Source organism: Phocoena sinus, chromosome 7, assembly GCF_008692025.1.
Source record: "Phocoena sinus isolate mPhoSin1 chromosome 7, mPhoSin1.pri, whole genome shotgun sequence".
Classification (NCBI taxonomy): Eukaryota; Metazoa; Chordata; class Mammalia; order Artiodactyla; family Phocoenidae; genus Phocoena; species Phocoena sinus.
Window position 1 is genome coordinate 67920800 of NC_045769.1, and position 27994 is coordinate 67948793.

The 27994-nt window shown below is 37.4% G+C and overlaps 1 protein-coding gene across 1 annotated transcript in view; it reads left to right on the top strand.

The window, feature by feature from the left end:
- The first annotated feature begins 721 nt into the window (after window positions 1-721).
- Window positions 722-27994, top strand: part of SLC38A11 (solute carrier family 38 member 11) — a 52926-nt gene continuing 25653 nt past the window's right edge. The window contains exons 1-7 of the mRNA XM_032637820.1: window positions 722-827; window positions 1305-1422; window positions 3186-3260; window positions 9416-9550; window positions 10423-10488; window positions 14049-14155; window positions 16156-16235. Coding sequence (XP_032493711.1) covers window positions 789-827; window positions 1305-1422; window positions 3186-3260; window positions 9416-9550; window positions 10423-10488; window positions 14049-14155; window positions 16156-16235 — 620 coding nt within the window. The 5' untranslated portion in view covers window positions 722-788. The remainder of the gene's footprint in view (window positions 828-1304; window positions 1423-3185; window positions 3261-9415; window positions 9551-10422; window positions 10489-14048; window positions 14156-16155; window positions 16236-27994) is intronic.

Sequence of the window (27994 nt, forward strand, 5' to 3'; positions counted from 1 at the left end):
AGGGAAGCCCCCGCCACCTTTTTAAGGTTCGTTACCTGACTCCATCTTTCTTTCCATTCTCCAAGTCTCCTTTTCTGAAAAGTCACCCGGAAACACTTGACCAAAGCATGCTCAGTAATCAAATTTGCTAAAACTCGAGAAAAGCTTTTTAACAGTTCCACATTTTTAACTGTCAGCTCTGACGGAAATCGGTGTAGGGAGCAGCAGGAGGAAGCAATAGAAAAGACGCTCCATGGGAACAGGTGTGCTAGTGCGTTCTTACCTGGACGTCAGACTCCAGCCAAGGAGCAGATAATTTGGGAATGGACTATAAGGCCAGCTTAACTCTGTACAATCCGAGCAAGTCAGCGTGGACGCAACATATTGTACTTTGCAGCAGTTGGTTGGGTGGGAGGCGAGGGGAGAGAGGCGGCAGCTGGAGGTTTAAAAAAAAAAAAAAAAGGGAAAAAAAGGCGAGGTGCTGGGAGAGAGGGCTGCCCAAATCAGAAACACCCTGTAGCGTCTCCGCCGCAGGAGGAAGGCGTATTTCGCAACCTCCGAGGGAAATAGCCTCGGCCGCGGCGTCCAAGTGAGCTGCGGCCGCAGCCCGCGCAGCCCGCGCAGCCCGCGCAGCCCGCGCAGCCCGCGCAGCCCGCGCAGCCCGCGCAGCCCGCGCAGCCCGCGCAGCCCGCCCCCAACTTGCCCGCCGCGCGCCGACCCCGGGCTTGGAGCTCGCGGAGGAGGCTGTTCTGGCGAGTCGAGTACCCGCGCCCACGAACCTTCCACCTGCAGAGGACCCGGGTGCAGCCATGGGCTACCAGGGACAGCTGCCCGTCGTCCCGCCACAGGTAACGAGACTGGGGCTGGTTCTGAAGGCAGGTCATTCGTTCGTTCATCCTGCAACAGCGTTTAGCTACCTTCACCCAGCGTCTTGATGTAGCACCACAGAAGGTTCTCCAGCAGAAAAAAGAAATTTTGCCTTGATCTTTTTTTTTTTCATAGCGGGCACTTTTCAATATAACCCCTTTAATTTCACAAAAATCACATCCTTTGCTCCCTAAGAGATCCTAAAGTACTAGGATTTCATGCAGTAGTCCACGAACTTGGTGCAGCTGTAATCAGGACATTTTAGGATGGAGTTTGTTCACAAGCTCTGTTTGAATTACTAGATATTGTTGTTACTCTATTATTATCCTCATTTGCTTATCGTTATTGGCATTACTTATTATTATTACTAATATCATGTTAGTCTCCTAAATTGCAGTTTTCTGAATTTTTGAGCTAGTTAAATATTTTTTTAATTACACTTTTATATACTAAAATAGAGCCATCTAGATGACAGAGAAACCCTCATTTCTGAGCATAAGGACAAAGGGAAAACTTGTCGTCAGTCTGCTGCTGTTTTTAATGTTGTCAACTCGATTATAGGATCTGGTATAATAGGTAAGTTTGTTGTTTTTTTTTTTAAATTTTCAGTGAAAAGGCCAAATTTAAGACACTTATTATGTTGCTAGTATTCATAGGTTAATTTTAAAGGAAAAAAATCTTAAATGATAAAATTGGTAATTGTTTTTTCATAAAAGCCTTCCCTTTTTTCCAATGTAACAATGTGCACACATCAGTCTCTCTTATACTAAAAATGGGGTGGTGATTCACACTCTTTCCACATTTGAGAGCATCCTCCGTGTGTGATAGATTAAGGTGGAGCTGCAGATGGGAGATTGCTGAATTTTTTTTTCATAGGCTGCATGGTCAAGTGATAATGTTACCCAATTTACTTTTTTCCCTGTTCCTGGAGTGGCCAACCGTTACTTGAATCACCTTTCCATCACCTTCTAGAGGTGTAGAACCTCCAGATACTTGCAAATATTGGAGATACAAAAGTTTAATGTGAAAACATAACAATCGTGAAGAATCAAATCCACGTAATATTTCCTTACCCATTTATAGAGTATTAAATTTTAAAGTACAAACTTATTATGATATATCAATTGTAAATATAATTTAATCAATAAATAGAAATGGTTTTTTAAATGATTTTTTAAAACAAAGGAGCCAAATAATCAGAATTGAAAGAAATGAGCCTCTCATATTTTCCCAATTTGAAGCAAAGGAAAAGTTCAGAAAAAATTAAGTGCATTGCGTTATAATAATAAAGGCAGTTTTTTTTTCAGCGCTTTTGTTATTTGAAACATCCAATTTAAGAAAAAGCAAGGACAAAACAAAATCCTGCAAATACTCATTGAGAATATTACTTTTTCCTGTAAAGTTATGACATTTTAGTCTCAGTCATCTGGATTGAGTTACTTTTCTTAACTTTCACAAGTTGATGTATTTCTTGATTTTACTTTCCATATACAGACAATTTTTTTTTCAAATGGTAAATAAACTGTAGGAACCTGAGGCAAAGTAGTAGCAAGTAGGCGTAAAGACTTTTTTGAAATTCAGCCTCCATGTACCATAGAGGTGTAGGCCGAATTCCAGAGTTAATTCCTGATATGAACACTTTAAGCTGATTTATGTCAACTTAAAAAGTACTTCTTAATTAGGCTCAGCAGATTTTTGAAAGGGGAAAATTTTCAGAGAATAAATATTCTGGGTGGAATTATTTTAAGTACATTTTATTTTAAATGTTTCATTGTCCATAATCTAAAATTGCCCATTTCCAAAAAAGATTCATAAGAAATAACATTACATACTCCTTTCAGCTTTATAAAAAATACTTTTGCCTTCTTATTTTCCTCTCCTTTTCCTACAGAGTTGCCCATTTTGACCCCAGGGTTGGTCTTTCCTCATATCTCATAACCCTTCTATACTCTGGTTATCATCTCTGTTTTCCCGGCCAGCACATAAGGAGAGCTTTGGGTCATTACTCTCCACATATTCTAGGTCATATGTCCCCCTCACCCCGAAGGGAACATTATTTGTGTGAACTGTCATCTGTTTTTCATTTGATGCTTTCTTACTCTTATTTTTCCACCTCATAAACTTACTCACTTGACATGCCCTTAACTTACAACATTTTATTCTGAAATAGGTGTTAATATGCTAACATTTAATTTTAGTATTCATATACACTGTTTAAAACTATGTCATATAAATATGTCAATTTACTTAGCCTATTATATACAGAAATTGGGGGAAAACTTCCGTGTTTCCATATGTTTTATTAACGTGATGGGTGGGACATTTTATGTTTTTTCCAGGATTGCCTTATTCAATGAAGCAAGCTGGCTTTCCTCTGGGAATATTGCTTTTATTCTGGGTTTCATATGTTACAGGTAAAATGCTATGTAATTGATTATTCCTGCAACTTAAATTGTGCAATGACTGTTTTACACAAACACACACGCTCTGTAATTGAATTTCCTAATTAAAAAGTGCATCAAAGAATCCTAAAGAATTTAAACATTTGTATCTGAGGAGATTTACTTTCCTTGCTAATCCTCTGAACAGATTAGAAAAGCATTATATATTACCAAGCCTAAATCCTTTTCATGTGCCTTTTCACTTTATGCCAAACGTGGTAGATAGAGGAGTCACTTTAAAGACTGATTAAGGCCAAGACCGTACTCTGAAAATGCAGACATCAGGGATTCCTTTCCCACAAAAACCTCAGGCAGGTGCACACAGATGAACAACCTTTTTGAGCTCTGTTTGTGCAGGTGGCAGCTAGAGCCCCGGTGCTCAACCAGCAGGGATCCCCACTCCCTCCCCACCCTACCCTGCCTGCCCAGCCTCCTGCCTGCCACTGTCTTCAAGGGCAGCAGTAAGGTGCTTCTGTATCGCTTCTTCTGTTCTGCTTCCCACTTTCCGTGTAACATGTTCATTCACACCCATTCCCCCGTCTAAGTGCAGGCTTTACAACTCCTAATCATCTTCTCTTCCTGTTGTTCTCACCCCTGCCCTGTCGTCCCCCCAGTTCACCTCAAGGCAAACACAAGGTCTTTCCTCTACCTTAGTATCACTGTGAAAGATGCTGCAATCACAGACAGACACCCACTGCAGTGGTTGCTGCTAGGGGGCTGCTACGTGTGATCACCTAGATGCCCTTTACCAGGTAATACAAAACACCTCAGCTGTCCCCTGCTCCAGAGTGGCGACCTGGGCCTTAACAGTATCACCTTCCTGTGAGGTTATGAACCCCAGCCACCATTTCCCCAAAGACTGAGTAACGGAAACCCCAAAGCTGTTCTCCTTGCCTTGGGAGGGACCAATGTGCGGGGCAGTTGGAGCTCCAGAGCGCCACCGCTGCAGGGCTTGGGCTGCAGCTGCTCTCCCCCGAGATGGAGTCCTGGTGAGCTGTTCCCCTGCCCTATCTTTTCACTCCCCTTCTCCTAAGAGCACTCCCTCAAATCTCTTGCCCAAGAATCTCTGTCTCAGCTCTACTTCTAGAGACTCTGACTATGCGATCCCTCATAAAATCTCAGGCTTCCAAAACCAGCCTGTAACTCAGCTGTTTTTCCTCAGGCTCAGGAAGAAAGTAAAGCATGCAGCAGGTACCAGAGTCAGAGCTGCAGAGGCCCTCAACTCCCTTCCTCCCTGCTTCTCACCACCCACCACTCCCTAAACCTAAGATGCTTTTAGCTTCTACAGCTCTTAATTTGTAGCTTAAGACCCATACTTTAGTAATGTGGAATCTGTGACTTTGTGCTTATTCAGAGTTGCTGGTGCTTAAAAAGTGTATTTTATTTATGAGCACATTTATCACACTCAAAAACCCTATTCAAGGATTTACCCTTGTCGTTTTTAATTTCCTGTTTCCCAGTCAATCAGTACTGACAAATAATTAATTTCCTCCCAGGCATAATAACCATGGCTTGTTTAAGTGCATTATGAACATGTACACACATTGTAAACCAGTAGACAGAAAGCATTTAAAAATATATATCACCTAAGGATTCAATCAATAATTAAGGAGAATGAATAGTTTCTTAAAGCCAAGTCACATTATACATACATAGATCATAATGTGAATAACTCTCTCAACTGATGCTATACGTAAACCTACAGCAATGTCTGTGAGCAGTCCTTTGCAAAGTCATATGTTGCAACTAATCAGCAGAAATTAGTTACTCAGTAATTTGGCTGCATGATGAAAATCCTTAAATAATTTTGATAAATTAAGGATGACCACACAGACACAAAAAATAATTATAGACTGTGATTCATTTTGTTCCTTAATTAGGATTTTAAGAGCAAAATCTACAAGTAGGGTTATAATATTGAGTTGTTCTTTAAATTGACACTAATTATACAGTTGTTTGTCTCTACAATTATTCTTTTGTCTTTTTAAGGCCTTTGTCTTTTTAATGAGTTATGTCCAGTTCAACAAGTAGTGTTTCTAAGTTCTGTTTTCATGTTTGTGAAATGTTGGAGAACAAGAAAGAATTGTAAATATTTACAACAAATGATTTTATTTTAATTTACTTTAAGGTTCTCATATTTGTTGATTAGAGTAAAATAATTTTTATTGTCCAAGTATACATAATGATGTAAAAGAAAATGTTCCTGTTAAATAACGTACACTCATTCATGGATTATCTAAAATTTGCATACAGTACATTTAAAGGGAGATCAAAATGTTATAGTGATATTTGAGATTCCTAAAACTTTTGAGAGCTTTATCTATAGCCCGTATAGCATTTGTTATTGACTAACTTCTTAGCAAATTGTTACTTTTGAGCAGTACATTTTGAACTGCTGTACAATTCAGCAGGTCTCATCCCAAGCATACAGTTCTTCACCAAAACTTTACAACATCTGTGAAACTGGTTACCCCCTGTTACTCCAGTCCTCACTGATTCTCTTCCTTGGCCAATAAGTTGCTTTTTAGTTTTCCTGCCTTTAGCATCTGTCTTTTGCTTTCTGATCCGTCCTCCATATTACTGCAAAAGTTATCTTTATGAAACCTCAGCCTGATCTGATATTCCCCCAGTCAAAACGTTCCAAGACTCTATAATGACAACAGAAAAAAATGTATTGCATTTAAATTCTTTCATGGTTCGGCCACAGTCTGCATTTCTGGTCTTATCTCCCTCTAATATGACCTCTCTTTCACCCTGTCACCGACACTGCCCTGTGTGGGACTAATGTTTTAGCCATTCTGGACTATTCCATTACCCACATGTAGAATATACCTTCACACTGACTTCCCATAGATAGTCCCCCTGCTTGACATTATTTTTTTCTTCTCTACCTGGTGAAATCCTGTTTATCCTTCAAGGCACTACTCAACTCTTCTGTGAAGCTTTTCCTAGTTTTAAACAAAGGAGGTAGGATGAATTACTATGTCATTTGTGCTTGCAGAATATTTTAAAATATATTTATTAAGTCATTTATCATATCACATTTGAATCAGATATATAGACACCTAGCAATCCTGCTTTATTGATCACTGATTCATTCAACAGATACTTACTGACACTGCTGCCATTATAACAATGATAGGAATGATAGCTATAGCAATGATAGCATTATTCCTGCCCACACGAAGCTCACAATGTAGTACGTTAGGCAGAAAAAAACACACATAATTATAATACTTCATGAAAAATACCATAATACAAATATGTGCATGACAATAGGGATACTGGCATTTAATCCAGCCTTAAAGGAGCAGACATGTTTTGGGGAGGAAAAAACAGCTTCACTGACTGTTTATGAAAAAATGTGAGAGAGCAAAGAAAATGGAAGGGTACTCCAAGCAGATGGTAATGTAGAAATGCAAGAGAGAACTATGTTAGTGATTCAGCCTGGCTAAAGTATAGGGTTGATGTTGATAAGTGGAAAGAGATGAAGTTAGGTTTGCAGAGGCATTTTTGAAGGCTCCCATGTAATGATAATCATTACCATTTCCTGAAGACTGGCTAGATGCTAAGCATAATGCAGCCACTATACTTAATCCTTCTGACTCCATAAAGTAGGTATTCATGTTCTACTTTTTATGGAGGAGGAAATTGAGACCAGTAGGTTAACATGATTTGCCCAAGGTCTGCAGTTACTGGCAACAGAGTTGAGATTTTGGTTAAATGCGTGGATTCTGGAGCTAGACTACCAGGGTCTGAGTCCTGTCTCTCCTTTATTCTGTGAAATTTAGCAATTTACTTAAGCTTCTGTGCCTCACTTTTCTCATCTATCAAATGGAGGATCATAAGGGCACCTACTTAGGGCTGTTGTGATGATTAAACACATTAATATACATAAAGCATTTAGAAAAAGGTCTGGCAGACAGAAAGTGTTGTGAAGTATTTGCTATTGTTTTTGTGGTTTTTATCATCGTTACCATCATTATCATCAGACTCCAAATACTATGTTTTTCCACCGCAACACACAGCCTATAGAAGATAACTAAAAATAGCATGAGTTCTCATTCGTTTAGCCTCCATAGTGTGCCAAGCATTGTGGTAGGCATTTAAACATCATCATCCTCATAGACTCTTCAAGGTTGGGGTATTGCCTTACTTTACAGATGAAACTCAGAGTCCTTCATCCAAGATCCCACAGCTAATAAACAGTTTTTTTCTGAAAAAAAATTATGAAAAAGTGTTGTTTTTTATCCAAAGGCATCAAAGTATTCCCCTGGAGGATTTTAAGCAGAAAACATGGTCAGATTTATGCTGTGGCCAGATTCATCTGGTACAGGGGGGAGGTCAAGAAAGTCTTAGTAGGGAGGGGATAGTGGATGAGAGAACTAATAGGAGTTTTTGCAGTAATCCAAGCAAGAAATGATAAAGGCCTAAGCCCTAAAGTAAAACAGGTTAGAGACTAGAAGTGAGGAGATATAGTTGAATAATTTATGATGCAGTAGTTAATGGACTTAGTGACCAAAGGAAAATAGAAGGTGATGGATAATGAGAAGTCTAGTGTGATTCTCAAGTTTATCTTGATATTATTCACAGTTTGGAGAAATATGAATGCGGAAGCAGGTTCCAAAACAAATATATAAATTCTAATTTGGACATCTAAAATCAAGATGCCTATGAGGTCTTCAAGGTAAAATGTTTATTAGGCAGCTAGATGTAGAAATCTGGATTTTTGGAAGAAATCTGGGCTGGAGGTACAAATTTGGGAGTTACTAACATCTTTATGAAAATTGAAAGCATGACCATGAATAGGATCACATTAGGACATCTTGAAGAGTGAGGAAAAAGTCCAAGAATCCAGGGTTTGAAGAGAGTTAAAGAAACGTGAAAAACTAAATGACCCAAAAGATAGGAGGAAATCCAAGAGAAAGTGATGTCAGAAAGGCCAAGGGAGGTTGGTTGAGAAACAAGGGAATGGTAAACAGGGAGAAAATGCTACTGAAAAAGCAAATATGATTAATATTTAGGAGGTATCAATTGGATTTATCAACTTGGAGCTCATTGATGAACTTGTTAAAAGAAGTTTCAGTGAACTGGGGGTGGGGAATCAAGGTGGAAACAACATTGCAATGATTTGTATTTTCTTCTTTGTATTCTAGTACATTTCCAAATAACTTGATAAAAAATTCACCTGTGATGGAAGCATGAGCAAGGAAAAAGAAAAAGCAAGAATCACACCCTCTGTGTAGCTGTGTACCCAATACAACTGCAGTGTCATTCACTAGGTGTTCAAAAACATTGGGTTAAATGAAAGAGACTTTTAGTTATATATTTTCTATATATTTGTATCTTCAATTTCAACACTAAAAGTGGAACTTGGGAATTCTCTGGCGTTCCAGTGGTTAGGACTCCGAGCTCTTACTGCCAAGGGCACGGTTCAATCCCTGGTCAGGGTACTAAGATCCCACAAGCCACACGATGCGGCCAAATAAATAAACAAACAAAAAGAAAATTGGCCATCTCTGTTTTTTTTAAAAAAAAAAAAAAAATGGAACTTAAATCTCTAAAATGTAAATTTCAAAAAAAAATTCTTAGAGTGCTCTCTTAACTATAATAATAATATAGTAAAGTAAACCATAATAACTATAAAGTTACTAGTTGTACTTTGTTATAAAACAAATGATCTGATTCTCCTAAATCTATTTTTTCTTCTGAATGGTTCCAGCACGTTTTATTCTCGGTCTTCACACGTTGAACGCCTATGAGATATTGGATTACCTACATTCTGTTGCTTGGACAATTGAGCCACATCCTGTTAATAGTCATCGCACTGGTTAGGTTAAGAAAGTAAAATGGAAAATTAAAGCTTTAACTCTAGTCTGCATACCCTCATCTGTCCAGTTCATTGCATGGATATATGAAGTCTATTTGCATCTCGATTGAAAAATATATAACTGGAAACAGTACAGTTTTATGAAAGATAAAGTTTTATGAAACGTAAGACTTGCCATGCTAATTTACTGTAGCATTAAACTCTTCTTTAAAGTTCTTTTTTTCTTTAAGTCAAAACACTAAAAAAAAATTGTATTAAATGTAATCTGACATTTGTTTAATGGTTATTTTTGCCACAGACTTTTCCCTTGTTTTATTGATAAAAGGAGGGGCCCTCTCTGGGACAGACACTTACCAGTCTTTGGTCAATAAAACTTTTGGCTTTCCAGGATATCTCCTACTGTCTGTTCTACAATTTTTGTATCCTTTCATAGGTAAGGATGAATGTGAAATTGAATATTGTAAGTATTTTCATAAACGGCCATTTCTGAATAAAATAGTTTTAATAGTCATTAAAGAATACTAGTAGTTGAAATAGTTTCCACATTAAGTGTTTATCTTTAGCCATTTTTCCCTTGTTTTCTGTTCCTTTTGGTCAGTTTTCTGAGTATTTCATTGAAATAAAGTGAGCGTGATTCTGAGTTAATGCTTGTGATTCCCTAGCTTGATGAAAAATAGAATGATAGATTTCTTCTAAGGCTAAAATTTTTTTGAAAACCTAAGGATTTGTGGAAGTCATGTCCAAGGCCAACGTGCTGTTTAAAGTTTGCACCCAGCACTTCTTAAATAAGCAAAATGTTAACGTTCATCAATGGCCAAATTGACTTCATTTTCAAAATAAGTAATACAGAAGCTATTGTTCAAACTAGTTTCTTATGTCTCTTCAGAAAGCTAAGAATATATTTCTCCAAAATCTTACTTTTTCAAATGAGGTGATATTTTGGAGCCTTGACAGTTTTCTATTATTGTTCCGCACTTTGAGCAAAATATGTGTTCCTAGAGAGTATTTGGAAACTGAACTTTAATAACAAAACAAATTGCGTTTTAAATGACTACCAAAACTCACTATTATTTAAAGACGTTCTGGAAAGAATCAATTTGTGAGGTGAAAATCTTTTTGTAATACAAACTGATATTCTCCCACAAATCTGCTGTCTAGTTATTTTTAAAGTTGTACATATTTGTAATCACAATATATATTTGAAAGTAGACTATTTGGGAAGTGATAACTGATTACTTTCAAAATATTCAAGATGAAACATGTGATGGCTTGTTGGTGACTGTATTGTTTCAATTATGTGTTTAGCTATGATAAGTTACAACATAATAACTGGAGATACTTTGAGCAAAGTTTTCCAAAGAATCCCTGGAGGTAAGTCAGTATATTTATTTTATATGGTTTTTCATAGTTAATGTGATTCATAATAACTTAAAAATAAAATATTTGCAAGTGGAGGAATTGGATGACTTCAAATATCCAGTAATATCCATGATCCAATCTGATCCTAAAGTATTAATCTCTTATATATAGTTTATTTCTAATTTAGCTGTTTAAAAATTATTATTTATATAATTTAAATACTTTATATTTTAAATATCTTATGTATCAATAACTCTCTGTAGTATCATTTTTTCATGTAGTGTTTATACTACATCATTTCTTAAATAAGCAAGCTAATCTTTGTCCCCATTATTTGTGTTAAGGTACAATTTAATATAGTAAAATTAACCCTTTTTAATGTATAGTCCTATGAGTTTTGACACATGCATATAGTCATATAACCACAGCCACAATCAAAATACAGAACCATTCCATTATCCCCCCAGATTTTTCTCATTCCCCTTTGTAGTCAAACTTTCTCTCATCTCCAGCCTTAGGGAACCACTGATCTGATTTCTCTTCCTACTTTTGCTTTTCCCAGAATGTCAAATAAATGGCATCTTATAGGAGCTAGCCTTTTGGGTCTGGCCTCTTTCACTTAGTATAGTACATTTGAGGTTCTCCATGTTTTGGGGTTTATTAGTAACGTGTTCTTTTTTATAATTGCTGAGGATTATTTCATTATATTGATATAAACATTTTATCTATCATCCAGTTGAGGGACATTCGGGTTGTTTCCTGTTTGGCTTGATTCTGAAAAAGCCGCTGTGAACATTTTAAGCAGACCTTTTTAGCATGTGCCACAACGCCACTCCCTGTTCATCCTTTCACCATATCATGGCTATTTCAATAATTCAGAGATCGTGAGTCTTTTTGCTTTGAAGAGTTCCCCGTCCAAGCTACATAATCCCCATTTCATAGTCACCTAACTTTATAGTTGTTATTATCCTTCAAATTGATACAAAAACACCTTTTCTCTTAGTGTGTGAATCACCCATCCTAGAAACATGCCAACAAAATGAAACAAAACGTAAAACTGGAAATTGTGCTTATTCCTCTCACAGGGTTTAGTGGAAACTGAAACCAAGGAGATTTGAGCATCAAATCACTGACCCACTACTCGCTAGCTGTGTGACCTTGAGAAGGTTAATGCCTTCGCTGAGTTCTAGCCCCTCATCTCTAAATTATGAATTAGAGTATCACCTGCTTCATAGAATTATGGTGTGAAACGAGAGACAACGCAGACAGTGCCTAGCATATAGGAGGTGTACCCAGCACTGTTAGCTGTTATCTGTAGGTGCTGTCATAGCCCCCAGCCTCCAAATCCTGTTTTCATAAACTGAGATTAGGTGAGTGGATAGAATGTTAAGGAAAATGAGAAGAATATAATACCATATATACAATATGATCTAAATTATGTGAATTTTCTATTTCCATAAATAAGGAAAAAATAAAAAACATATTCACATATAAACTGTGGTTATCTTTTAATTGTGCAATTCATAGGAATTTTTTCAAAAATTTGTCAATTTTTTCAGTTTTTCAAAGGAGCATTATTAATTTAGAAAAACTTCTTTCTTTTTTCTTATTTAAGAAGTAATACATATGTATGAGGAAAATGTTAGAAAATATAGCATAGTCTCTTTCTCTTGGGACAACCAAGTAGGCATAATCCTACCAACACTTCCTTCTTTCCTTTTCTCCTTCCTTTTTAATCTATACTTTCAGAATTTTAAGGATACATGTAACTTCAGACATCCATATAAATAAGATAACACTATATTAGCAGAGCAAACAGTTTGAAAGAGTAAACAGACCAGATATACAAATAATTTAATTCATATTATGTTCACCAGAAATATGTAAATAGTTGAGTTCAAGGGTTTTGGAACTTGACTTTCCTGTTTTATTGTTTTGACTCACAACGTTATGATGATTGTTTAGTTATGACTGAGTTAAACAAAAACCCACGATTTATATTTCCATTCTGGTATATAGGTGTGTGTGTATAACTTATGCCATTTTGAAATTCCCACCTTGGAACTTCCTTATGTATTAGTTTATTAGCCATATAAGAAAACTAGTCTTACTTTTCAGAGTAATAGCTCTCTTTTTTCTTTTTATTGCGGTATGCGGGCCTCTCACTGTTGTGGCCTCTCCCGTTGCGGAGCACAGGCTCCAGACGCGCAGGCTCAGCGGCCATGGCTCACGGGCCCAGCCGCTCCGCGGCACGTGGGATCTTCCCAGACCGGGGCATGAACCTGCGTCCCCTGCATCGGCAAGCGGACTCTCAACCACTGTGCCACCAGGGAAGCCCCTCTTTTTTTGTTTTTGTTTTTTACCACATTCACTTACTTATTTGACATACTTGGCTTCTACAGATTTTAGATTTTGCAGAAATTAATGCACAAAGACTTGGTACCACTGAGGACATTTCAAAAATATAATCACATGATCTCTGAAGGAATTCAATATGAGCTAAAAATTTAAACAATAGTGTCTTTATTGGAATAGATAGATAGCTCCTAAAGTGAATACTAAAGTTAGCACAGCTTTAAATATATATATATATATAAATCCTTGTAAGTATGTTTTATTTTATGTTTACAAATTTTGTTTGTATTTGATCTCTCTCTCTCTCACACACACACACACACACACACTCTATTATTTCCTTGTTTTGATAGCCAAGAGTCTGCAGTGAATACCTGGTTTCAGCAGCTTCCCTATGACATCTTCCCTATCCAAAAAGTGGCTTTGTCTGCTTTCCTTCAGGGAAATCACTTCTTTCTCAATAGAAGGATAGAAATAATAGTCAATATTTTTATCAAAACCTTGAGGTTTGAAATCTTAAGTTGTACTGATCAAGTCTCTCTGGAATACAGAAGTTAGAAAAAAAAAAGCCATAGAACATACCATGTCCCCATGTTGCTTACTTTATGAATGAAGGGTTTTGCCATTAGAGGGTTTAGAACAAGGAGTGACATAATGACTTTAGCCTTTGGAAAGGATCTCTGTAGTTTCTAGGTTAAAAATATACACTAAGGCGGCTTCCCTGGTGGCGCAGTGGTTGAGAGTCCACCTGCCGATGCAGGGGACATGGGTTCGTGCCCCGGTCCAGGAAGATCCCACATGCTGCGGAGCGGCTGGGCCCGTGAGCCATGGCCGCTGAGCCTGCGCGTCCGGAGCCTGTGCTCCGCAACGGGAGAGGGCACAGCAGTGAGAGGCCCACGTATCGCAAAAAAAAAAAAAAAAAAAATACAGTAAGGGGACAAAGGAAGGAAGAAGCAGGAAAACTGATGCAGAGGCTACTAAAATAATTTGAATGCAAAATATTATAACATTATTTGAATTATAGGTTCATCCTTAAGTTATTTTGTATTTACATTTTTTGTGAATTATTTCTGTTTTTACATGGTTCTATGGAATTTATTCAAAACTGTCATTTATGTAGCGCTTTGTATTAATTAAGTCATTTTTTAATTAAATATTTAACTACTTGTGTCACTGGTGTTACTCATAAACACTTTATAATATTTATTGTGTTTTAGTTGATCCTGAAAACTTGCTTATTGGTCACCATTTCATTATTGTGCTTTCCACTGTTGCCTTTACTCTGCCTTTGTCCTTGTATCGAGATATAGCGAAACTTGGAAAGGTAATTTTTACATTTTAAATAGACAAAGAAATGCACTTTGTTACCTGCATTAATTTTGTCAAACTACTATCTCTATGGCCAAGTTCTTAATTACAGTATTCATCTTTAGTTTCTTTTAGTTTACTTATAATTGTATTAGAGTAAACTATGTTTGATATTTTATCTTATTTGGGGGAACTGATGGTTAAATACTTGATGACTATGAAATAAATAGGTCCTTTCTTTTCTTTTTTTAAGGTAGACACTCTGACACAGACAGCACACTTTAATTTTAGAAAATATAAAGAACTCTATTTAAACCAAGTCTGTTTACTGAAAAATCTAGTCTATTTTCTATCATTCTTTGTAGATAGTCATTTAAACAATTTAAAATTACATTAACTTTAATGAAGTAAGAATGAATCACTTCACTGGCTTAAAATTTTTTTGTAAATTACAACGTCTATTGTGCCCATTTTTTATCCAGTGAATTTAAATGTCAATATTTGATTGATTAATTGTTGAGAATTTGGCCAGTATTTATGATTCTTATTGCTAAAGAGAAATGGTGATTTATTTCTAATGAAACCGACCAAGTACGTATTCAACTCACCACATATGCTTATCTGCATGCATTAGCCTTTATCTGGCTGTATTTTATTTCCTTACTCTCATGAAGTGTTTGTGTTTTACTCAGAATATTATTGGTGTTGCATCCTCATTATGCCAAACATTCTGATTAAAAAAATTTTTTTTAAGTTATTCATGTGTTTTTACATTCTATTTTGAAAAATCCAACAGTTAATTAATTTTACTTTTCACTGTGACGTTTCATGTGTATCCACAGTGATGAAGCCCCTTCTTCCAGGTAGAGCTGAGAATGGGGATGATATTCCAGAGTTTTCTGACCATGCTCCTTCCTTCCATAACAGGCATCCAGAAATAAACTGAAGTGTATTAAAAGGAACTTTTTTGGTGAATTTTCTGAAATGTCTGAACTGTTTTCCATTCCATATGCTCAATGTAGACATAAATGCTTCCTTCTGAGAGCAAAAGGCAAGGCATTTATGAAAAGAAAGCTAATATTCCATCGTATTACTAATACTTGAACATTTTGACCCTAAGTGTCCCTTAAAAATGTCATATTGATGTATTTAAATAAATCTCCCATGAGCAAAGCAGAGTAGTTAGAAAACACTGATCTGGAGTCAGGCTGAGCATCTGAGTTCCCCACTGGCCACTTTCTAGCTATGTGACTGGATTCTTTCCCAATATCTGAGTGGATCAGAGGACTTATAATAGAACCTTCTCTCTAGTTAAAAGCTAACAACCCAGGAAACAAGATTAATGACAATCAAATGAAATAAAAGCAATTTTGTATTTTTCTTATCAGACAAAAATTTCTAAATTGTGCTTATCCATTTAAAAAATTAAGAGTAGAACACAGATTTAATGTTAAGAGTGCAAAGAACACATATACACACAGACCAGTTTATATTGTAACCAGTTAAAATAGTGACAGAAGAGAGAGGAAGTAGCAGAGAAGACTCTAGGAACACAGACCAAAGGACAAAACCACAGAGGAAAATTAGACTTAATAGAGCTAGAAAGCAGCAAGGAAAAAGCAGAGGTATCCCAAAATGTGTGTGAGTGAGTGGGGGGACGTTGTATAGGAAGGGGCAGGGTAGGATAACGACAGAAGCAAGAAGCAATTATAGATAGAAAAAAGCACAAGTCAACACTAAAATAAAACCTGAAGAAAAATGAAAACGTAATTTCCCTTTATGAAATAGTCATATTTGGTACTTGTTCTATTTGGGGGGAAAAGAACTAAGACTAAGATCTGATAAAAAATTTACCTGCCTTAGATTATCAATACCAATCTGTAAGAATAAACTACTAAAGAATTGTATTTTAAAAACTGTACTTAAGTTTACTCAAGTAAAAAGTGAATCACCTAATATTTTCAATAAAATTGTCTCTTCTAAACTGACCATATATCTTTACATTTTCTTTTTCAGATCTCTCTTATTTCTACGGTTTTAACAACTCTGATTCTTGGAATTGTAATGGCAAGGGTAGTTTCATTGGGTCCACACATGTAAGTTTTGTTGCTTCATTGGTTGATATTTGATTCATACCCATCATTCAGATGTTCATATGATATAAATGCAGAAACATAAAGTTATAATGGTACCAGAAGCATCATTTATCTTCAGTATTTGACAAAATGAGAGGAAATGATTACGTTTAAGTAGTAGCTGATGGGATTAAACTGAGTTTGCTTATTATTTTAATGGCCTGCCTAAAGAATTGAAATAAGAAAGGGATTTTGAATAGTGAGAAATAGGAACAAGGTAGAGAAGTGGTAGATGGCAGAAAGAGGAGAAATGGTAGATGGTAGAAATTTCTGTATCTGTCTCACAGATTGATTTGTTCTTAACAAAGTTTTCACCAACCTAGGTTGAAATGAGAAGAGTAAAGAATATAGTGGATGTTTTTCTCTATTTAATGAAATGTGGTCACCTTGAAAACCACCCTTTATTCTCTACTAAGATTATATTCTTTAATTGTGTTAAAATGCTTTGTCATTTGTGAACTCATAGTGATAGTTGGTAATGATATTTATTTGTTTTTTACATTATTATTTGGCCAAATAAAATGTTGGGAACTTGGCATTGGTTCCACAAATTTTAAAAATGTTACTTAGCCGTGAAATTCAAAGTAGAGATTCTACTAATCTAAACCACACAGTTCTTATGCTTTGATTATAGAATAGATTTATCAGATAAGGACTGGGTAGTTTGTATCCACAGTCCCAAGAGAATGCTGTAATGAAACTAGCTTAAAATAGCTTTAAACACAAAATTGGGTTCCCATAATGCACAATAACTATTTGTTGAATAAATTAATAAATAATACATTATGGAGTTTCCATGACACCTTAAATATTTTCTTTATCCTACATAAGACAAATAAAATTAATTTAAGACAATCTCTAACATAGTGCAAGGAACATGCTGGGTCTTCAGTTGTTATCTGTGAGGAATAAAAGAAACTTGGTGAATAGCTATAATTTATAATGCCATCCCCCAGGTAACTTATTTTTTTCCTACTGAACATTGTTCTGCAAAATCACTTCATCTTCCACTATATATGACTTATGTCAGGCTTCTTAATTTACCAGGAAAATACCAAAAATTATGCCTTAAATTTATTTGAAAGGAAGTATGAAATATCTAGACTACATTTCATATGGTCTTTTCTTTAAAAAAAAACCTTTTTTAAGGTTTTCAATAAAAGGAGATAGCATAAATATCTGTAATGTTTATATTAATGTTATCTTCAAATAACTTAATCCCAGTTCATAGTTGTATTAGTCAGTTTGGCCTGCTGGAACAAAGTACTACAGACTGGGTGACATGAACAACAGATATTTATTTTCTCATAGTTCTGCAGGCTGGCAGCTTGGTTGGGCTCTGGTGAGGGATTTCTTCCTGACTTGCAGATGCCTGCCTTCCTGCTGTGTCCTCATGTGGCAGACAGGGGGAGAGACAGCAAGCTCTCTGGTGTCTCCTCTTATACAGGCACTAATCCCAGTAAGAGTGTCCTACCCTCATGACCTCTTCTAAACCTAATTATCTCCCAAAGTCCTCATCCTTACATACCATCATGAATTTGGGTTAGGGCTTCAACATGAATTTTGTAGGGAGCACAATTCAGTCCATAGCGATAGTGTTTTTGAAATGTACCTGGTTCACTTCAATATGGCCATTTATTCCTTCATCTAGTAAACACTTATTGAGTACCTATGGCTTCTAACTATTTTGCTGTGCAGCACTTACTGCACATTGTTCACGATCAACTATGGATGAGGGATTTATTTTTTTTTTTTTTTCTTTTTTTTTTTCTTTTTTTTTTTTTTTGCGGTACGCGGGCCTCTCACTGTTGTGGCCTCTCCCGTTGCGGAGGATAGACTCCGGACGCGCAGGCTCAGCGGCCATGGCTCACGGGTCCAGCCGTTCCGCGGCATGTGGGATCTTCCCGGACCGGGGCACAAACCCAAGTCCCCCGCATCGGCAGGCAGACTCTCAACCACTGCGCCACCAGGGAAGCCCGAGGGATTTATTTTAAAAACAAAAAAGAAAAAGAAATGACAATACAGTATTAGGAGTGCAAAATAGAAGCATAAATGAGGGGCAGTGTCAGTGCCGAAGAAGAGTTCTTGAAGTCTGAATTAAGGAAGGCTTCCTAGAGGAAGAGAAATATGATCTGGACGTTTTGAAAGAGGAATCTGAATTTTTCCAGATAGATAAGGGTGTAAAAGGCATTACAGGCCTGGGAAAGGTAAGCTTAAAAGCACAAAAACACATATTAAATTCTACTAGATGTATTTAACGTCTATAATATTGGTACTGTATTCGGCTCTGGTTTTCAAAAGCTGAATTCACAGCAACGAAAGGCTAATAAGTGTATTGAACAAAATACACTAATAATTTTTGCTTAAAATTTTTACTTTTATAAGCCAGAACTATTTTAATTGAAGCCTTTATCATGTAGAGAATAAATCAGGTTATAATAAAAGGTGTTAATAGATTTGGGAAATAGAGTACTATGAGGGAATATTGAGGGGAAAAAAAGCAAGCAGCTAAAAGTTGGAAGTAAATAAATAAGCCATTAGTTGAGCCCAAGCAGAACAGTTTAAAGCAATGATTTTCAACTCTGGCTTCACATTAGAATTACCTGAATAGCTTTAAAAAATGCTGATGCCAGGGCCCTACTTGCAGAGATTCTGAAGGAATTGATGTAGGGGTCAGGCAACTGGATTTATTACTTAATGGTTTTGAGTTTGTGAACAAAGATCTAGAGCCTCTTGGTTTGAAGAGATTAAAATCATGAGTACACATTTTAACTGACACATTTCTAAAAATAGGCCAGAGATTTTGTTATTTTAGTTACTGTTGTGTCGTTATTTTTCATGATTCATCCTTCAGTTATTTTTTTCAGTGTCTTCTATATACAAAATGTGTGTGAGATACTATTGTGAACACAAAGAGAAAGTATCTCTGCTCTGAGGGGTGCACAGTTTAGTGGGGAAGATAAGATGATACAAATGACTGTCATATAGGCAGTGTATCTTGATACAAAGGAAAGAGGAAGGAGAAGCCACTTCCTGGTGGTGCTAAATGAATTGATTTTTATGGCCAAGAGCTATTTATTTCTGTTATAAACAAAATGTGACCTGTATCTTTTTAACCTTCCTCTAGTGCTGATAATCATATTTTATCTGAGTCTTTGAAATTTTTCTAATAACAGGGATTATTTAGTTAACTCTTTCAATATTTAAATGTTAAGGAAGTGTGTTTTTTAATACCGTGCTGCCTTTTATTTGTTTGAATACTACTGCAAACAACTTCTGTTTGTCCAGATTTACAATCAGGCTAATCAAATCCCATGTTTAGGGGCTGGCATAGTAGCTAGTCAGGCAGGCTTTTCTCTGAAAATATGACAGCCACGAATGCTTATAATCCATAAAACATGAGAAATTCAATACTCCATGTGTGTTTTTCCTCATTTTTTTGTTCAGATGAATGATCAGAAACCCTGTACTTTTTCATAGGACTTTTAAAGTGGTATTTGAAAAAGATCTTTAAACCCAGTATCAGAAAAGAGGAAGGTCTGCAATGGCGACTGGTATTGACCTTGTTACTATGGAAACACCTTTGTAGTGGTTGTGTTTTAAAAATAAAACATACAATTCAATTTCCTTTTCCATAACTCATAAGGCCATAAACTCTGCTTTTTGATATGATTTCAAATATCTCACAGTCCAATGACTTTCATTTCTTTTTGGAAATAATGTTGAGTTTTATTGTGTTTTCTAACCTTTTGCTTTCTAAAAACTGAGGTGGCAAGGCAATCTAATTGCTTTCCAGAAAGTGTGCTAGTATCAAAATGCAATAACACATTTCTCCCATTTTTTTTCAAACTACAATCAGAGGCATTATCACTGTGAAAAACCTTCATTCTGTGCCTCATTAATATTCAATTCTTTACATTCAGGATGGAAATGATAGCATGCAGTCCAAATTTATAACTAGTCTCCCTTCATATGACATCTCTTTTACAGCATTTTAATCAATAGTGTAGTGTGTTCCAAACATAATTTCAAAACATGTGTCTACACTTTTAACAGGTATTTATGCATATAAAATGTGCCTTTTCCAAGGATCTCAATACATACTAGTTTTGTTACCCCTTATTCATTCTAACCCTGAAATTCCACAATTATAGCTATATATAAAGAGGAACTAGAGTTGATTAAAGAAGGATCAGAAAAAAATGGGTAAAGACAAAGGAATAGTGCATATTTGAAAAGGGAATGATTAGTTCTGGCAAATACCAGCCACTGATTTGTTTTGATGGTGCATAAATTATTGCCGTTTTTGTTGCAGACGACAACAACCATAGAACCATAACTGGTTGAGGCAAGAGAGAATTTATTGACACACACAGCTATAAAGTTCAAGGCTATTTCTGTTATTAGGTTTGGTTGGATTTAGGAGCTCAGTCAACAAAATCATAGTTTTTCTTTTTTTATCCTTTGGCTTCATATCCTATTTTGGCTCTAGTGTCTGAAAGACTTTCCCCTTATTGTGACAAGATGGCAATGGCAATCTTAGCCTACATCTATTCAAGTCCAAGTCCATAAAAATAGAAAGAGCTTTCTCTTTTATTTTACCTCAAACCTCAATTCCAGTATTAGTTCTGACTGGCTCTAGTGAGGACCCATGACGATCATGCCTTGTACTGAGTTGTTTATGTTTATGTTACATGACTACCTTTGAAGCTAAGGATGGGATCACCTCAGCTAAAGCATACAGACTCTGAGCAGAGGAAAAGGTATCCCAAAGGAAATCAAGGCAATGATGATGCCACAGGAAGAGGGAGTAGACTGCATGGTGTAAACTACAGATGTCCACTTGAGGTGACCTTCAGGCATTTCAATCAAATGATAAAGTTGGAAAGTAGCTTAGAGAGAATTAAGATCTAAGTGAATTTGGCCCAAAAAAAAAACACCTTTTGTTTTTTAAGAGCCTCAATGAATGAAAATCTCAGGACAAAACAGTGGCTTAAGGCAGTAAGAAGTCTAAAAACTACCGTTTTTACCATGGGAGATATGGAACATGTTATAGACCAAGGCAGAAGATGGAGTGAAAGTCCCCCAGGAGATCTTGAAAAGTTGGAATCCATGATATGGAGTGCTCCTTGGAGAGGATTGAAGTCATGAGATAATGAAAATGATCTTAGGACATTAAAAATTTCATACAAAAACATTCTCTGGCAAAAAAATGTTCCTAAGGCTGCTTCCATGCTAACAAAATTTGCTCACTCATTTGCTAAAATACCATTTGACTCTATTCTGTAGCACTGCTAGAGCTAGTGTTAAGTCTTCCCAGACCAATTGCTGACATGAAGCAACAAATAGAACCATCATGTGACTTGAGTCTGCATGAAAATAGAAAAAAACAGCTGTAAGACTATGTTCTCCGAGAAGATCAGTCCAGTCCCTGTGTTAGTGGAGCTGAAGGAGCAGCCTGGGTTGCTCAGTGTTAAGGACTCATCCCACTTATCATCAATTTTTTTTTTTTTTTTTTTTGCGGTACGCGGGCCTCTCACTGTTGTGGCCTCTCCCGTTGCGGAGTACAGGCTCCGGATGCGCAGGCTCAGCGGCCATGGCTCACGGACCCAGCTGCTCTGCGCCATGTGGGATCCTCCCGGACCGGGGCACGAACCCCATGTCTCCTGCATCGGCAGGTGGACTCTCAACCACTGCGCCACCAGGGAAGCCCATCAATTATTTTTTTATAAATGGCTGACTTAGTGAAATGTGCCACCTGTGTGTTATTTCCGATTAGAAGCCAGACTGGTCTGTGGTACAGATTAACAACCAAAGAGCAAAAATCGAGTCACCTGTTCTTTCAGCTAATAAGCATTTATTAAATGTCTGGCTTATGCCAGTCACTCTTCTAGGTATTGAGGCTGCCAAGATGAGGAAAGCACAGTCCATGACCTCAGATATTTATAGTTTGTGAATGGGGAGAATAGACAGTTAATCTCAATATAATATTTAATAGAATTATGGCAAAACGCAATGGAAACAGGAAGGGCCCTTAGCCCAACCTGGGCAGGCAAGTAATATTTCAAGATAAGACAGTATGTGATCTGCTGTTTTTAAAACAATGTACTGAGATTAGCTGGGTCAAAAAAGGAGAGAAGGGAGGAGTGGGAAGCTACTGTTGGCAGAAATGAGTGAGGCCCAGAGGTGTGAGGTGTATAAGGACCTAAAGATTTAACGTTAACAGGAGGTACCTGGAGAAGAAGGACACTGCCACTGGTTGGGGGAACTATCAAAGAAAATAAAAGTGCATCCCTTGAGAATTTTCTCAAAAACTCTATCTTGCTTTTATGTTTCTCCTCGAATATATATTTTATCATAGTTTTAACAATGGTCATGTCTCCATATTATCTCTTTTGAAAAACTGCCAAATATGGTGCTTTCCTAATCCACTGACCTCTGCTCTCTCATCGCCACCACCTGTACAGCTTCTGTGTTAGGGAAGTAACTAGAATGTTGGTGATCCTGAGTTGAAAGTTCAGCTAGAGAGAACGAAGAAATGATCGTAGAGAGGTTGGTAGAGACCAACATGGAAGGAAAGCTTTACATGTAGTGCCAAGAAAGTTGGATTTGTTCTTTAGTTGATGGGACATTGAAAGTTCTTCAGCAGGACAGTAACCACAGCAAGTCTTCATTTTGGACTTCTCGCACCGCAGAGGTGAGGATAGATGGGGGTTAAAGGCCTGGGAGGAGGCTCTCTGGAGGCAAGCATCCAGGCAAAAGACAACTGGAACAGTATAAAGGCAAGGTTGGCAGAAAAGAAAAGGAAACAGAGGAGGGTGTTGCCAAGGTTTCCAGCTTGGACAACCAGAATTGTAGATGGTCCAGAACTCACCACCAAAAGGAGAAAATGAAAAAGTCTGTCCATCCAGTAAAGCATTTACTAAATGCTTGGGAACATCGAGGAAAAACCCCAGCTTATTTTAAATTGTTAACCAGGATAAAAAAGGAAGCAGGTCTGGAAAAAACATAAATTTTTAATTTTAATATCAATTTTGAGTAACCTTTGGGGTGGAGAGAGAGGAAAAGGAAGTTTTGGAAATGCAAGTTTAGAGTTTAGGGAGAGTCTGATATGAACAGGATTGTACAGAGACAGCATATAATAATAAGATGGGGAATTCCCTGCCGCCCGGAGGTTGGGACTCTGCGCTTCCACTGTTGGTGGGGAGGGAGGGGGGCACGGGTTCGATCCCTGGTCGGGGAACTGGGATCCCACATGCTGCATGGCACAGCCAATAATAATAATAATGTGAAGAGATTATTATTAGTAGAACCCCAATGGTAAATACAATTGACCCTTGAACAGTATGCGTTTGAACTGCTCGGGTCCATTTATTTGGGAATTTTTTTTTCAATCGTAAATACTGCAGTAGTACTACACAATCACAATTGGTTGAATCCACAAATGCAAAACTCAGATAGGGAGGGTCAACTATAGGTTATACTTGGATTTTCGACTGCTCTGACGGTCAGTGCCCCTAAGTCCTGCATTGTTCAAAGGTCAACTTCCATCATCTGGAGTTCACATCTGAAATTACATTTATTTTAATATAAACCTTGAGCATTTCCATTTAAAAACAAAAGGATCCGGGCTTCCCTGGTGGCGCAGTGGTTGAGAGTCCGCCTGCCGATGCAGGAGACACGGCTCGTGCCCCGGTCCGGGAAGATCCCACGTGCCGCGGAGCGGCTGGGCCCGTGAGCCATGGCCGCTGAGCCTGCGCATCTGGAGCCTGTGCTCCGCAACGGGAGAGGCCACAACAGTAAGAGGCCCACGTACCGCAAAAAAAAAAAAGGATCCGTTTTGATGTTTAGGGTGATACCCAGGAAGAATGTTCCTGAACAGCTGTATGTGTTCATGTGGACCACAGCTGTCTATAGAACAGACTCAGAAGAAAAGTGAGGTGGGAGCGAGGAAATAGCAGAGAGCTGTCAGCTGATGTGGAGCTAGGGAAGTGGGCAGATCTGCTTATGTCACTAATAGCTTGTGGTGTGACAGGAAACGTGGAGCCTTTGTGTGCCAGCCAGAGCACTTAACTCCCAGATGTATCTGGTTGAAGAGGTTAATATGTAAGGCTCTCTTAAGAAAAACGCAGGCTCTGCCGAAATTGTATGACTTGGAAGGTGCCTGTGTTTAGCTGAAAAGAGTTTGGTCAGGTACAACAGACACATGTGGTGTCCGACCTCCTGATCGGAGGTCAGATATTCTGGTGATCAGAAGCAATCCCTGTGCAGCTTGTTTTCTCCAGTCTGTGAAGACTGGAGATGTATTTGGTGGGACTTGCTTCCTACTTGCTTATTACTACAAATCTACTGTTATAAAGATAAGGAAAAGTATGTCTTTCAAAATAGGATGCAAAACCTGAACCCAAGAACCCAAACTGAGATAATTTTGCAAAATGAATTTAAGCCCCGAAAACCTCCCCACCTTGCACACATAAGGAAAAGGCTTCTAAAAATTGTATAACTAAGCATGTCTGGATTTTTCAGAGTAAGAGAAGCAATCATTCTTGTAAAAGTATTTGCAAACTGCTACAAGCCAATCTGTATTCCTGTCAGTATTAAAATATGTTAAAACACTGGAAGCATTGCTTCTTAAATGATCTGAACCTTATGATAAACCTTCATTATGTTGCCATGATTTATTTGAAGTTTTGTAAGACATTTTAAAAGATCCTGCCTCTTCCCAATATTGCTTTCATTTGGATTTATTTTTCTCAAAAGAATATTCACATAGTTTTACAACATCAAATATTACAAATTGCTTTTAATGAAATAGAGCTGCCTCCTACCAAATCCTTTCCTATTTAAGCTGTATCTTTTGGCGTTTATATTTTTACTTCTAGGTAATGTGCTTGTAACTGCTATTTCTTACTGTTGTCATATAGTAGATGAGGATTTAGCTCTTTCAAATTATTTTTCTTCCTCTATATCATATGTGAAGACTTAACACAAGTTTCAAAGTTAGTTATATTTCCCTTCTGTTACGTTTTTTCTAGAATCGAGACTTGCTTTTGGTTTTGTTTTTAATCATGTTTAGTTGGATGTTCAGTTTAGCTTTAAAAAAAACAAAAAATTTGATTTTTTCAAAGCAGTTTTAGGTTTACAGCAAAGTTGAGAGAGCGGTACAGAGATTTCCCACAAATGCCCTGCCCCACACATGCATAGGCTCCCCCATTATCAACATCCCCTACTAGAGTGGTACATTGGTGACAGTAGATGAATCTAGGTTAGTCCATCATAATCACCCAAAGTCCATAGTTTACATTAGTGTTCACTCTTGGTATTGTACATTCTGTGGGTTTGGACAAATGTGTAATGACATGTATCCGTAACTATATTATCATACAGTGCATTTTCACTGCCCTAAAAATCCTATGTGTTTCCTCTATTCATCACTTCTCCCCCACCCCTAACCACTGGCAACTACTGATCTTTTTACTGTCTCCACAGTTTTGCCTTTTCCAGAATGAAATACAGTTGAAATCATATAGTATGTAGCCTTTTCAGAATGGCTTCTTGCACTTAGTAATATGCATTTAAGGTTCCTGTCTTTTCGTGGCTTGATAGCTCATCTCTTTTTAGTACTGAGTAATATTCTATCATCTGGATGTACCAGAGTTTACCCATTCACCTTCTGAAGGCCATCTTGGTGGCCTCTGAGTTTTGGTAATTATGAAGAAAGCTGCTATAAACATCGGTGTGGCAGTTTTTTGTGTGGATCATATGTTTTCAGATTCTTTGGGTAAACACCAAGCAATGTGATTGCTGGATCCTATGATAAGAGTATGTTTAGTTTTATAAGAAACCATCAAACTGTCTTCCAAAGTAGCTGTACCAATTTGCATTTCCACTAGCAAAGAATGAGGGTTCGTATTGCTCTACATCCTCACCAACATTTGGAGTTGTCAGTGTTCTAGATTTTGACCAGTCTAATGGCTGTACTTTTTTTTTTCTTTCTTTCAAGGTGTGTAGTGGTATCTCAGTGTTGTTTTAATTTGCACTTCCCTGGTGACATATGGTTTGGAGCATCTTTTCATATGCCTGTTTGCTCTCAGGATCTGTTCTTTGGTGAGGGGTCTATTAGGGGGTCAGTGGATCTTTGGCCATTTTTAAATTGAGTTGTGTGTGTTCTTATTGTTGAGTCTGAAGTGTTCTTTGTATATTTTGGAGATAATGAGTCCTTTGTGAAATGTGTCTTTTAAAAATATTTTCTCCTAGTTTAGCTTTTGACTTTGATTATTTTTGTTACTCGTTTTCCAAATGCTCGAACATATAAGATAATCTACCAAGCTTGTTATTTTTCCTAGAGAGGAGTCTCAGAGCCTTCGTCCTCTTGCTCCTTTCTAGATAGAGTGATTTCTCAGTTTGCTGCCCCATTGTCTTTCTAGGACTTCCTTTCACCTCTTTTTTTGTGTTAGACACCTTACTTCCAGTTTCTCACATCTTTCTTTTTTTCTTTGTTTTCTCTTTTGCTGGAGCATCCTGAGTAGCTCTCTGGTGTGTCTGAGTCCTTTATACACGGGGGTTTAGCAAAGTGAGTTAGCTCTTTCACATCTTTAGCTCCCTCTATGTCATTGTAACTTAACACCAAGAATAACCCTTAATCTATGTGCATGTGTGTATAGATAGAATCTTAAAAATGTAAAAGGATAATTTTATACTTTTTTTCCTTTCAAGTCTAAGATGTAATCCAAGTGGTGATTAAATAATCAGGCAATTTGCCTCTCTATCCATTTTAGATGTCCAATATCTTAAGGTTTAATGAGTGCCCTCTTTTATTCAAACATTGAATTTATTCATTTTGAATTTATTCAAACAAAGATTCCATTGGTGGTAGTCTCCACACCACTGTAGCAAAATTTATATCAGCACAGAGAAGCTACAGCTTAGCTGGGGAACTGATAGCTGGGCTAAGCTGTACCCTTGGAGGGGGGTTGAGCAGCTCCACGTGTCCTGAGATTACCCAAGGGGTTTTCTGCAGCTGGAAGCTGCACTAATTTGGCAGACTCAGTTGTGCAGAAAGCTGTATGGGGTATGGTGGGTGGGATGGAATACCGAACATTTATCTGTCAATATCTAAAGCATAAATGAATTTTTTCATCTTTTTCACCATAATCAAAATCATTGGTTGCATTTGTACCATCTGTTATCAAGATTAATCGTTTGCTTATTTAAAATAAGATAGCTAGGGCTTCCCTGGTGGCACAGTGGTTGAGAGTCCGCCTGCCGATGCAGGGGACACGGGTTCGTGCCCCGGTCCGGGAAGATCCCACATGCTCTTCTCACATGCCGCGGAACAGCTAGGCCAGTGACCCATGGCCGCTGAGCCTGCGCGTCCAGAGCCTGTGGTCTGCAACGGGAGAGGCCACAACAGTGAGAGGCCCGCGTACCGCAAAAAATAAAAAATAAATAAATAAATAAAAAGATAGCTTGCCTTTCTCAAGGTCCCTTCATTCTCTGAAAGAATATGAATACCATGATGAAGATTGCATTTCATGAACTTGTAGGTCCTTACACCCAGACTGAGACATGTATTATTGCTTTAGTGATAACATGAGGAAAGGGAAAAAGAGCAGAAGAAGGTCCCATCTAACACTGATTGTCCACTATATACCACACTCTCTCATTCATTTTCTCATAACCTTTGTGTCAGATATACAAAATACAATTAATATCGTCTC